The sequence below is a fragment of the Nipponia nippon genome, unplaced genomic scaffold, assembly GCF_047370975.1.
Source record: "Nipponia nippon isolate SJK-2023a ecotype South Korea unplaced genomic scaffold, ASM4737097v1 scaffold_9, whole genome shotgun sequence".
Taxonomy (NCBI): Eukaryota; Metazoa; Chordata; class Aves; order Pelecaniformes; family Threskiornithidae; genus Nipponia; species Nipponia nippon.
The window spans coordinates 10264507-10277165 of record NW_028262413.1 but is presented as its reverse complement, the minus strand read 5'-3'; the positions used below and the strand labels follow the sequence as shown (position 1 = coordinate 10277165).

Sequence of the window (12659 nt, the reverse complement as noted above, 5' to 3'; positions counted from 1 at the left end):
GAGGCTTTTTGTTAATTTAGGGGGAAAAACATGTTTATAATCCATGTTGGATTTTAGTAATCATCATGTTATGCTTCTGGGTGACGAACAGACAAGGATCCCCTGTTACTCAAGGGGGAGGAAAACAAGATTTACCTCCAGCTGTTTTGTAACCTGTGTTATAACACCAACCACAAGTGCCATAAAATCCTACCAGGGAGAGAGAGCACGCAGTGCATGCCAAGATCAACTCTATCTAAGATTATATAATCTTTCCAGGAAGTGCTGCATTTTTTGCAGCCCGATGATGCTTTGGGCCAACAGCAGAGGTCAGAATTGCCTTCATTTATGCAAGCACCCGACAAGCCAAAGCGCAGCTGAGCGCTGGCTGCCGGGCCAAGCCAGGCTGCACTCAAGGCTCTGAGCACCAAGGTGAGCGAAAATTTATGTAACTACTTTCTTTTTTTTTTGTTACTCCAGGAAAAGTGCTTCATTTTTTAGTGCATAGTTTTGCACAACCCCAGCAAAGCTGCTGGACCATCTTCAGCACTAAATTGTCTGGTTGCCTCCCCATGGCTCCATCTATGCACAGACATCTCTCTCCCTTTCCCACTTAATTGTGCATCATCTTCTTCGAATCATAGAATCATAGAATCATTTAGGTTGGAAAAGACCTTTGAGATCATTAAGTCCAACCCTTAACCTAGCACTGCCAAGTCCGCCACTAAACCATGTCCCTAAGCACCACATATACCCGTCTTTTAAATACCTCCAGGGGTAGGGAATCCACCACTTCCCTGGGCAGCCTGTTCCAGGGCCTGACTACCCTTTCAGTGAAGAAGTTTTTCCTAATATCCAACCTAAACCTGCCCTGGTGCAGCTTGAAGCCATTTCTTCATGCATACAAGGAAAAAAAAAGAAGCTGACTCAGAGGAGGAAAATGCTGCCAGATGCAAAGTAGTGGAGCCCAAGCCCTACCATGAAGGAGCAGGAAAGGGCTGCTTTAAACCTCCATCAGCTTCATAAAAAAGATAAGGTGGCAGTTCTCAAAATGGACCATGGTTGCCAGCAAGATGGTTCCCAGCATCTTCCTCGGTAGATGCTGAAGGCACAGTCAGCCTGTTCTACAATGCAGCTGAATAATAGACTGCAGCTTCTACTTTTTCCAGAATCAGGCACTTTTGGTTCAAGTCAGGAGGGGTCAGGATTGCAGGTGGGGGCTGTATGTGGGGGATATTAGCGTCCCCTGAGCAGGCAGACAGTGCAGTGCCATGGAGGGACACGCTGCTCCAGAAGTGAAATTAAACTCTGCAGCTTGGGCTTAGATGGCACTTTTTGGGTTGGGGGAGCTCAGCCAGGAAAGGGGAGGACGCTGTACTGTTCTTGCTGGGGACTGCACAGAAGAAAGCACAGAGACAAGCGCACAAGAAGGCAGTTTGGATTTCGCAAAAACAAAGCAAAGATGCCACATCCAAAGATGCGGGACAAGATCTTTGGTTCTGTTTTTTGGGCTATCCTCATTTCATTTTCCAGCCTCTAGATCTATTTTGCAGCCCCAGCAATGACTTCCAGAAGAGCTCCCCTTCCCAGCCAGGGCAGAGCACCGAACCTGATCCACACAAACACTGTGCCACCAGACGGCTTGGTGCTCGGGTGCCGAGCACTTCAGCAGGAGTTGCTCGACACTAAATACTTGGAAATCCAGTCTGATAAAATCTTCTCAAACAGTTCCAGCCATCATATTCACCAAGGCACCTCAGGCATCAACAACAGCTTATCACAATACTCACCACTTTGTCTTAGCACGTAAATACACCTCAGCTGTTGCATTTTACCAGGTAATCCTGTTTATGGAAACCATAATGCAATACTCAAGCTATTTCCTTACACCACCAGAATGCTGCACACAAAACTGCAGCCTGTGCTACTGCTTGACCCAAATACATTAAACCCAGCCATGATGCATGCCCATCATATGGATGGGGCTGTAGCAGAAGGAAGCAGGAGTGTGATTGGGGCACACTTAGGGCTGCTCGGTGGCTCCAAACCCACCCCACGAGCCCAGGCAGGGCCATGCGCTGGGGCACAGGCATGCCATAGCCCACGTGGCGCTGAGAGAGGGCCGGCAGCATGGGCCAAGCCCGACTGCCTGGCCAGTAAACATTGCAGGGGGTCCTGAGCAGAGCCAGCCATGTTCAGCTTAATTTACCAGCCTGGCCTCAGCATCAGTAGGGTCGGAGTCTGCAGCAAAGTCAGCAACGATGGCAAAGGGAGAGGTAGCAGCTTTGGGGTGGAGCAGGAGCACAAGGAGGAGGAAGGGGACAAAGCAGCTGGGGTGGGGAAGCTGCCACTCATGGCAGGAACCAGGGTGCTAAACTCTCCCTGAACTTCAGGGGAAGGTGAGGAAAACATACACTGGCTCATGTATTTTCTATGGGCTCTACTGCTGGAAAAGAAGTAGAAAAGCTGGATGCTCCCCTGTGCTCCTCTGCTTGCATTAGGGAGGCTCTGGAGTCACTGGCAGAGAGTATGCAAAGCATACGTTTATTTTCATACATAATAAAGGATGCTGCTTGTGGCAGGAATAAGCAGTACCCGCTGACAGTCGAATTCAAAGCCCAAGGCAGTCGAGGGGAGTCTTTCAATAGCTTCAATGGGCTTAAGATCAGGCTGTTAGAGAACAAAGTCTCTCCGTTCAGAGAAGCCTGGATTCCCACACACAGCTGTTGATTTTAGAAAACGGCCAAAAAGGCAGCAAACATCTCACTGTGTGCTGCGCCAGGCACACATGGCTACCACAGAAAGCACCAAGGCAAGGTTAAAGCTGCAGAAAAAATATTTATAAAACAAGCACCCCAGTCCATCAGAAATTAGTCGCAGCCAAAGCTCTCTTGATACTGTGACTGTCCACCATCCCACCCATCCCTTTCTCCTGAGAGCCTCCTCCTCCCTCCACTTCAGGTTCCTGCAGACCCACCTCCCCTGCTCAGCCTCAAACTCCTCTCCCCAATAAACCCTTCCTCTGCTCCTTTCTGCCAAGCCACAGAGCCTGCAGATCACAACTCTGCGGGGCAGTGGGGGACCCAGAACTGGGATATCACACAGTGTCCCCTCCTGTCACACCATCTCTGCTGGAGCTCCCCACCCCATACAGGGAGTTTACCTGCAGGCTTATGCATGTTGCTTCTTGTCCCGCAGCTTCAGAAGATGCTGCTGTGGGTTTTCTGCCTCTGTAGAGCAGCACGTCGGTGCTCAGGTGTCCGTTGAGGGGATGGGCTTCTCCGCCCGTGATCACCTGGGCAGAGCCCCAGCTCCAGGGAGAGGCTGCATAGGCAGGATGGCCCCAGGCTGGGGCTGCACCCATTCCAGCTGCACCCACCTGCTCCCACCCAGAGCACAGGCAGTGGGTGAGATCCAACAGCATCTGACATGGAAAAAAAAAAAAAAAGAAAGAAAGAAAAACTGACTTTCAATGCCTTCACTTTATGTAAGAGCAATTGTTCACATCCTGACCTCAGGAAGCTGCTGGGTCTCAAGGAGAAAATTGGCAGTTTCATAACCTTCTGGTTACATAGCATAGACATGTGTCCCAGCTAAACCATCAGGTATGAGGCCAAAAACGTCCCAGGACTTTGAACCCTAGATTATCTACAAGTGGTCCGTAACTATGAGGTCACCGCTGCCCCACACAGCCAAACATGGGAGCACCCCCTGCTCCAGGGTCCAGCTTGGAGGCCAGGTCTCTGCCTGGGCTGGGAGAGGTTGTGTCACACAGGTACCAGTGGTTCTGCACCCCCAGAAAGGGTCCCAGGAATGCACTGGCTGGAGGTGGCATCAGGAGGAACCAGTGGGAACATCCAAAGTATCTAAAAGCCTAAGCTGGCCTGCAGCAGACTTGGAGCAGAAAAGGCTAGTGAGGAATTAAAGGAAAGTAATTAAAGAGCATGTGATGGAGCTGAGGTCAGCCGGCTGTCTCCTCTTCATGCAGATGAAATGCAAACTGAAGCTAATGAGGAAATGTGGACTACCCCATAACCAGAACAGCATCCTTCAGCTCTGGAATGTATCACCCTGGGCTTGTTCAGTCAAGGACCGACTCAATGTACCTGCAAAGCATGCAGAGAGAGCCCAGGGCTGCGCAGAGGAGGTGAAGAGGATGTGGGGAGCAGGTCTTCGTTGCAAGGCTCTTGGCAGCCCCTCTGCAGGATGGCTGGTACAAGGACATGGCAGTCATTGGCTATGGCAAGCAGACGGATATTGGAACTTCAATTTGTCAGCTTCTAAAATGAAACAGAAGACATTTCAGTGCCCCCAGAATAGAACAGAGAAGTATAAACAGAAAATAAGTAAATGCACAGGGCAAAAGAGTAAAAGAAAACCAAATAAAATAAGTCCCAATGCTCAGTGGATTGCTATTAATCAAAACAAACAGGACAAAGAGGACAGACCTCCTTGCATACCTAAGATTATTCCATCTTATGATTTAGTAAACAACAAACTGCATTAGACCTGCAGTCCCTGTGGAAAGCAATCCAAATTGTGTTTGGATTGGGAGTTAAAATTTCAGACGAGTATTTAGTAAACAGGCTAAGAGCTTTAGTATGCCATCTAATCCACCCTCCACTAGCTTTGGAGGTGACTTTGGGCAAGTTGCTTCTCTTCTGGTGACTCTATTTTCCTCTTCTGTAAAATGGGGATAACAGTCTGTCCTCTTTGCAAAGCGTTTTGCCATCTGGAGATGAAGCCAGCAGTGAGAACCAGATGTTAGGAGTTATTACCCTTCCTGGAGCAGGGCTACATGGCTTCAGAGTTTATTCTTGTAGCTTTTTCCCAAAATTAATTTTGAGATAAATGTAGGTTCCTAAGTAAGTTTGGCTGCAATTAAGCCTTCAATGCAATGAAGTGGTCTTGTCTGATGGGCTCTTGAAGAACCATTTTTTCCAGCCTCTGCTTTTATGCCTCTTTTCAGTTTTCTTGATCTTTGTTTCTGAACAAGGACAGCTTTCAGAAACACGGCCAAGAAGGCAAAAGTCTGGTTTGTACCTTCAGGCACTGCTGGTAAAATCAAAGGAAGATCTTCCCCTATGCTCAGCACACGGAACTGTATGCCAAGGGCATGTTTGGTGTGGCAAGCTGAGCCCAGGGCCCTCTGAAAGCCCCAGCTGGAAGATCATACAGAAAGGTGAATTGTGCATCCCTCAGTCACGTGGGGAGCAGGGTGACGGCTGCCACTGCCAGCAGGGGCTCCCCATCCGCCCCCACCATTCCATTGCTTCCTAGAGAAGGGGAATTCATCCCTCTGGCTGAGCCTGTCCCACAGGATCAACGTGCCTTTGGGTCAGGGAGATGGGGTCTCCCCGAGTACATGGTGGGGATCGGGCATAGTCTTAGTAAGACAAATAGGTGACAACTGAAGGAAAGCACAGGACCCAAAAAGCCGGGTCATCAAGGCTCAGATACCATTGCCTGAACCACACTGCTGATCCTGGAACAACTCCACCACAGGGAAACCTCAGCATCTCAGAGTCCCACAGGCAGCTAGGCAAATGAATCAAAACTCACCTGATTCCCCCAAACAGCCCTTCAGGGGAAAAACTCCCTCTGATTATTTCTTTAAACCCACCATAAAAGCTAAAAACAACAACAAAAATCATTCTGTTCCTCAACGCAAGAGAATCCCGGGAATGTGAGCTCAAAAGAGGTTTAACCAGCTGGTATCAATCCTGTCTCCATGCTCCTGCTCCTGTCTCACCCCATAAGAGTGGGTTAGACCCACAGCCAGATCAGAGGCTCCGCACAACAGAGGACATTCCTGAACGTCATGCAGAATCACACAAATTGCCTTTCATAACTTTAAATTTGCTGTAGGGCATCATGTTGGAAGATAATGTTTGCACTCCTATTGTACTCCTTAAGCATTATAAAACTAGCTGATTACACAACCCCATCCTGGTACTTGCACGTGTCTTCAAATGCTCCTAGCACCCCTAACGTGTATCCCAGATTAGATAATCTTAGTTTTGTAATTGGTCTCCCCCGTGGAGACAAGACCTCCCCTTCCAACACCTGGTCACCTGGAGCCTTTAAAAAGCACCTCAAAGGCCCCCAGTTATGGGAGATCTCTTAACAGGGAGATTTTACCTTCTGGAAGCATGCCGGTGTCAGAAGAGACCTTTACTCCAGCAGCCCTGGCCACCATGCCCCGGGAGCCCCGGCAGACAGACTTCCAGCTGGTGCGAGTCAAGAGCACATGGTACCGGATCAAGAAAGGAGAAGCCCTTTCCAACTGTGAGGACCAGATAACGCTATCCGAAGCAAAAATGTAAGTATAGGAGCCCACGTTGCTCATTGGTGACTGTGCTGGACGACGCTGGCTAGCCAAACTGTGCAGTCTCCCTGGTGGGATGCATCTCAGATGGAAAAATCATCTTGTGCGCCAGTGCAGCTTAAACCCACCATTACGTGTACAATCCTGTGAAAGTGGGTTTCAAAACATGTGCAATATGGCAGCACAGGTATTTACTGTTCTCCTTGGCATGACTTGGCTAAGTTACAGAGGGCATTTTGTCAACAGCCTCAATTTTTATAGATAGGAAGTTTCTTTAAACTTCTGAAAAGCTTACACAGGGACTGCTGAATGCTGCACTTGGGCTTTTTTTTCCTCTGCATGTACATGAAATCTTTATGTGCAAAAGCTCGTGCACAGGCATGGGAGAACGCATTTATAGAGATGGTTGCAGATAAATGAAATGCCTAGCTGGGAAAAATAGACACAGTAGGTCACTAACAGGAGCAAAAACCATAACACTTCTCTCAAACTGTAGAAGTCACCTAATGCTGCTTGAGACAGAGGAGAGAGAAAAATTTCCCCCAGGGATACATACAGCTCTTTGCTGATATTACATCTTTCCAGTTAATTATCCTTTAATTACAGGATACTCCTTTTCACGAGCACATGGAGCCCCATTTGTGATGCAGGTCTTCCTTAATACGGCTATGTTTTGCATGTCAGAAGTTTTCTAGCATTTGTCATACTCAGGTTTTAGTGTCACAAGTCTAACCCTTTTCTTAGTCAGGTCAGAGGGATCTTCACTAGCGCTAGCAGTGGGCAGCGGCTGCCCGTGAACATTGCTCAGGCAGAGCTGCAGTAGATAGAACAGGACTTCAGCAGATCCAAAGGCAGTCTGCTGGACCTCAGTCAATAGCAGAATGAATCTAGGGCCCACAGTACACCCAGAAAAATCCTCAGCTGTCACGTGCTTCAACAAGAGTATGTTCAGCCTCCAATTCACTACTATTTTTGTCCAGCAGAGTGGTTGCAATGGGTGCTAGTTGTGCCATCCGCCACCCAAAGCTGATTCTACCAACTAACATTCAAAACCATTCTGTCTCTTAAAAGGGTCACAAGCCAGAGACGGATGCACGCGCAGTTAAAGTACAGCTATAAGGTATATATTTGGTGCATTAAAATGTACACGATGATGCTTTTTGTAATGCTGCATTTTAAAAGCTCAGAAGAAATTTTCTGGAAGGTATAAATCCTCATTGTTTTTCTTTAACACTTAAAAAGGTTAAGGATAGACTTAGAGGCAATTTGGTAAAGAAAGCAGAGAAGCATCTATTTAGGCCTATAAGAGAAAGTTCAGGCATGTGGAAAGAAATTGGACATGTAGGGAAATCTGATTATCCAATGAGCCATCTGCTCATTCAAAAAACAAAACAAAGGTTCACGGAAACTTTCAGTTTTTACCCAACTGCAGCTCAAGAAGAAGTCTTATATAAAATACATTTTGCAGTTTCCTTCTGTCTTTATTTCCCCCCTTTCTTGATTCCCAACAAATTAAAAAAGCCACTTGTTTTTCCCCTGGCTCCCCCTGCCCCCCAGAAGTAGTAACGAGGTTGCAGGGCTGTGTTCTTCACTGTTTTAGATAGATACTACATGCTGCCTTTATAGGCTTTTATTTATCCTTTAAAACTCCAGTATGGAAATCTTTCCCAACTCTCAAACCATTTTCTTTTACTACCTGGAAGCAGATCCTATTTCTATCATACCCGTTTCAAGGTAAAGAGATCCACTGTTTCAACTGGAGCATTGTAGAGACACTATTTTGTATGAGTTGTATGTAGATAGACAGGAATAAATCAACTCTTATCATCTAGATATAGTGGGCAGAGGGTGTTTCCTCCACAAATACTTTGGAAAATTTTGGCAATGTCTTCCCCACTCCCTTTTGGGAAGCTGAAATGATTCATCTGGGGTTTTCTGCTGGCGTTTTCAACTTCCAGCATGAATAACATGCTCCAGCCCTTCTTGCTCTCTATCTTATCATTCCCATGTAGAAATTCAGCCATTTGACTGTTCACTAAGACATGGGAGGGTTTGTCCAGTACTAAAGCAGTTGAGCCCTGACACCTAGGAGAGTTGTCCCACCCTCGCAGCCCCACAGTTTTGCAGTGCATGGGCAGGAGACTCCACGTTCTCCACCTTCCAGCTACATCCTTAAACTAGTTCAGACATGCAAAGTACAAAAGAGGAATATAATGATTTCAAATCATGTTTTCTGATTCTTGCCAGAGGTGAATGCATCTCCGAAGGTGGGATTTCCTGGACAATTGAAGCTCCCATCTATTTTTGCTACAAAGTGGTAGAAACATACAATATTCTGGATCCCTCTAACACTACACTGCTCTGGGGTCACATCACTGACCCCCAGCAACTAGAGCTAGCCACTAGCAGCAAAAGGAAGCTGAGGCGCTTTATTGTCATAGATGAAGTCGTTGACGAACTTTATGGCTCCAAAGTCAGAGAATACTTTGAAGAGAACAATGTTCAGCACAAAATCCTCGCCCTGCCTACCACTGAAGAAACGAAATCCATGGACCTCGTCTTGAACATCTTGCAAGAAGTCCAGAACTTCAGCATTGACAGACGAACCGAGCCCATCATCGCCATCGGAGGAGGTGTCTGCCTGGACATCGTAGGACTAGCCGCGTCACTCTATAGAAGACGTACCCCTTACATTCGGGTCCCCACAACCCTCCTCTCTTACGTTGACGCCAGTGTAGGGGCAAAGAACGGGGTGAATTTCCTGCAATGTAAGAACAAGCTCGGGGGCTACACCCCCCCAGTAGCTAGTTTCCTGGATAGATCCTTCATTCAAAGCATTCCTCGGCGACACATCTCCAATGGCCTTGGTGAAATTTTAAAGGTAAGAACTTTTGCAACTGCAGTTTTCAAACCTGAAATATTGATAAGATGTCCATCAGCATCCACGGCATTGTATAAACTGCCTTATAGAAACAAAGGTGGGCCATCAAAGCTGCATGGGGAGTTTTAACTCTCATTGAACCTATATATATTTTTACAGCTGCTAAACTCATTAGAATATCCCTCACGTGCAGTGCCTAGTGCTAACCCTACAGAGTAAACTCCAAACCTCAAGGTCAGATGTAGACATGGCAAAACCAGGGAAGAAAGCATCTTCCCATTGAGGCTGATCCATAGCACTCTAAAATGAATTAATGGCAGAGAATTTGAGGCTCATTATACTGGGGATTAATAATCTGCAAAATCATTTGCACCTACCTTACGGGGTATGTCAAGTGTGGTCAATCAATCTCCTGTGAGACAAATTCTACTTCTAAAATTACCTGAGAAGTGCACAGCAAATGGCTTTATGCCTGAAGAACTGTGAAAACTTTTGATAAAGCAGAGTTCAAGCTGTTGAAGTTTATTAGAGATGAGTTCATCAGTAGCATTTTTCAGTGCTTGCACAGTGGGAACTCCCCAGGATATCTGGAGGTTTCTGGCAAGCACCGGGAAACCCAGAGGTCACCATTCCCCACTGCAGAATTGGGCTAATGCCTGAGTCAGAGGGTGAAAAAATATGTACTTGTAACAATGAAACCATTTCTGAACCCTCATATTCCCTATGTTGCAGTGCTTCCCCACCTTCCCTTGCCCAAAGAGCAATCCCAAGGATTAGATGAGTTATCCTGCGGATGTCCACTGTCCATTCCCTGTCCTGGGGATGGCTACTCTTCAGCTGAGACAGTCTCAAGTTTCCTGCCAGGCACACAAATAGCTAAAGCTTGTTACAAGCTGTCCACTGGGCAATTGGAGCATTTAGCAAAACTGACAGGATGGTCAGAGCTGCCCAGTAGCAAGGGAACTTGTCCACCAGTGCTCTCATAATCTCCGCCATTTTACCAAGCATGCAGGTATTTCTTTGCTAGTGTATAACATGATATTAGAGTTCAGTCTATTGAAACACGCAAGTTTTCAACAGCATACAAGGATAACATAATTATATTTAATTACCTCTTCTGTTCTTTATCCTAGATGGCACTCATGAAACACAAAGGGCTGTTTGACCTGCTCAAGAGCCATGGGAAATACCTGCTGGACACCAAGTTCCAGTCCTACAGTGGCTCTGCCAACCACGGGGATGCTGCACTGCAGACTACCAGGATTGCCATTGAAACCATGTTGGAAGAGCTGGCTCCCAACCTCTGGGAGGATGACCTGGACAGACTGGTTGATTTTGGTCACCTTATAAGCCCAGAGCTGGAAATGGTGAGTGACAGACCTTATATTGCAACATCCATTCTAAAAAAAAAAAAAAAAAAAAATCAATGAGCAGCATGAAAAGTTTGCGCAAAAGGAGCTGAGTTAAACTCCAGATTTGCATGTTACCTCAGATCACCCAACACACCCAGCCTGGTCCTGTTAGATAAAGAGATCCCTTTCCCAGCCCCATTTCCCCCACACCTCCAGCCATGTTTCCTATTCAGACCGCAGGCCAGTTATTGCTTCTTAGCAGGCATTTACCAAAGCACAAAGATGACCAGATTTCAGTGAAGCCACTAGAAATTAACAACATGAGCTCTAACTGTGCAAAGGCATGGAGACCATAGCCTGTATTACTGGGGAGAAATTCCCACTGAGGAATGAGAGGGGAGGACTAGACCTTATTCAGAGCTGTTCCCTCCATCCCATAGTGCTCTTCATCAGTGATTTGAATAGGAGGATTAGAACCTGGATCACTATAGGAGATTTTACTTGCAATTAATCATGCATAAAACAGATCATCCTCTGCAACCCACAAATCACAAGATGCTAACATGCAGCAGATCTGTATTTCTACTGCTGTGAGTTGAATGTCAATTTTCAGGAGTACTTTGAGAAAAAACCTACTTATTTACTATTTGTCAACCCAAGCCTTTTCTCCCACCCTCCTTTGCTCCATTTCAGAGGGTTTTGCCATCGCTGATGCATGGAGAAGCTGTGAACATCGACATGGCATTCATGACATACGTCGCCCACGTGCGGGGGCTCATCACCGCCGAGGAGAAGGAGCAGATTATCCAGTGCATGAGGGGCCTGGAGCTGCCGGTCTGGCATGGCGGCTGCAGTTGGCCCCTCATCAAGAAAGCCCTGATGGAGCGCCTGAAACACAGCGGGGGACAGCCCCGGATGCCTCTCCCCACCGGCCTCGGTGTAGCAGGTACTGCGGCGAGGGACACCAGGGAGCCCCTGGGAGCAGGAGCTTGCAGGGCAGTGGGGATCCCAGCACACTGGCCTGCTGGAAAACATGCCCTGCAGTTCTGCAGTTGTACATTTCAGGGTTTACTTCTGCTTTTCTTAACATCTCAATAAACCCATCAAGAGGCAGGATCCTTCTCTTGTGTGTAACCACTAGAACTCAGTTAAGGACTGAGGTCTAATTAATTGGATTATGATTGACGAATGCACTTTGCAAATGTGTTTGCAAACCGATGGTCTAAACGCAGTGCTCTGGCAAACAAACCAACGTCATAAGGGAAAAACAATTCCTTTGTTATACTTGAAAATACGTTATCCTTGGCAAAAGAAATTTGATGTATTACTAGAACTAATACTTGAAAACTAAATAGTATCTGTTCAATATCTGGAATGAAACACTCTTACTTATAAGACTTAAAAAAACCCAAAAAACAACAAACCCAACCCCTAATATAGAAGCCATGAATGGGACCAGGTGGTGATCTCTTGCATCAGTATCCATCCAGACTATTTCCATGAAGCTCAGTCTCTACATGGTCACAAGAAAACTGTCTCTCGTAAACTGTTTGGAGGAACTACTCTCCCCCCCTAGTGAGATGTTGTATGCAAGCTGGAAAAGCTTCTCTGGATATCCAATTAACTACAAGTCTTATTTTACAGAGATATTCAATGACACTAGTGAAGAGACCCTGGAAAGAGCATACAAGCTGTGGGTGAGGGACTGCAAGACGGTGCTGGAAGAAGAGCCAGCTGCCCTCTGAGACCTGCAAGCCCGGGCTGATGGTCCTGCCCCATGCACAGAGTTGTTTGACATTGTAAGTTAGTGGGCAGGACTGAATTTTAAACAAGATAAATACAGCAGCACCTGTGAAACCATGTACACCCCAGAGCTGTGTGGAGCAAGAATAATATTGGCATCTGATCTGATTTACCTCTTTTGATTGCTTTTGAAAGGGAATTCATTAGACCTGTGTAGTGCTCAAGAAGTGATCACTCAGAAGTGAAACCACCAAGTGCCCATAGCGTAGTTCATAGCAAGCTGTCTCCTTTGGGGGAAAGTGAGTGGCATTTACTCATTCACTTGGTTAATCCAACCTGGGGGCTGCCATGGCCTCGCACAGCGCTGTCCCACCAT

At 46.7% G+C, this 12659-nt stretch overlaps 2 protein-coding genes across 2 annotated transcripts in view; one reads left to right on the top strand and one right to left on the bottom strand.

Annotated features, from left to right (window-relative positions):
- Window positions 1–3347, bottom strand: part of LOC104017002 (uncharacterized) — a 36362-nt gene extending 33015 nt beyond the window's left edge. The window contains exon 1 of the mRNA XM_087744918.1: window positions 3143–3347. Within this exon, the coding sequence (XP_087601044.1) occupies window positions 3143–3158 (16 nt within the window). The 5' untranslated portion in view covers window positions 3159–3347. The remainder of the gene's footprint in view (window positions 1–3142) is intronic.
- A 2506-nt stretch (window positions 3348–5853) lies between these two features.
- LOC104017000 (uncharacterized) lies at window positions 5854–12285 on the top strand. The gene is made up of 6 exons (XM_009469971.2): window positions 5854–5883; window positions 6024–6301; window positions 8555–9188; window positions 10322–10555; window positions 11234–11486; window positions 12185–12285. The coding sequence occupies exons 1-6, from the start codon at window positions 5854–5856 to the stop codon at window positions 12283–12285; spliced, it is 1530 nt and encodes a 509-aa protein (XP_009468246.2).
- The last annotated feature ends 374 nt before the right edge of the window (window positions 12286–12659 follow it).

What these genes read in the sequence shown, in the direction of transcription:
- LOC104017000 (XM_009469971.2), top strand. Translation starts at nt 5,854, where the DNA reads ATGTTGGAAGATAATGTTTGCACTCCTATT. An exon ending in ACGCTATCCGAAGCAAAAAT is followed by an intron (nt 6,302 to 8,554) that starts GTAAGTATAGGA and finishes GATTCTTGCCAG; the next exon opens with AGGTGAATGCATCTCCGAAG. An exon ending in TAAGCCCAGAGCTGGAAATG is followed by an intron (nt 10,556 to 11,233) that starts GTGAGTGACAGA and finishes GCTCCATTTCAG; the next exon opens with AGGGTTTTGCCATCGCTGAT.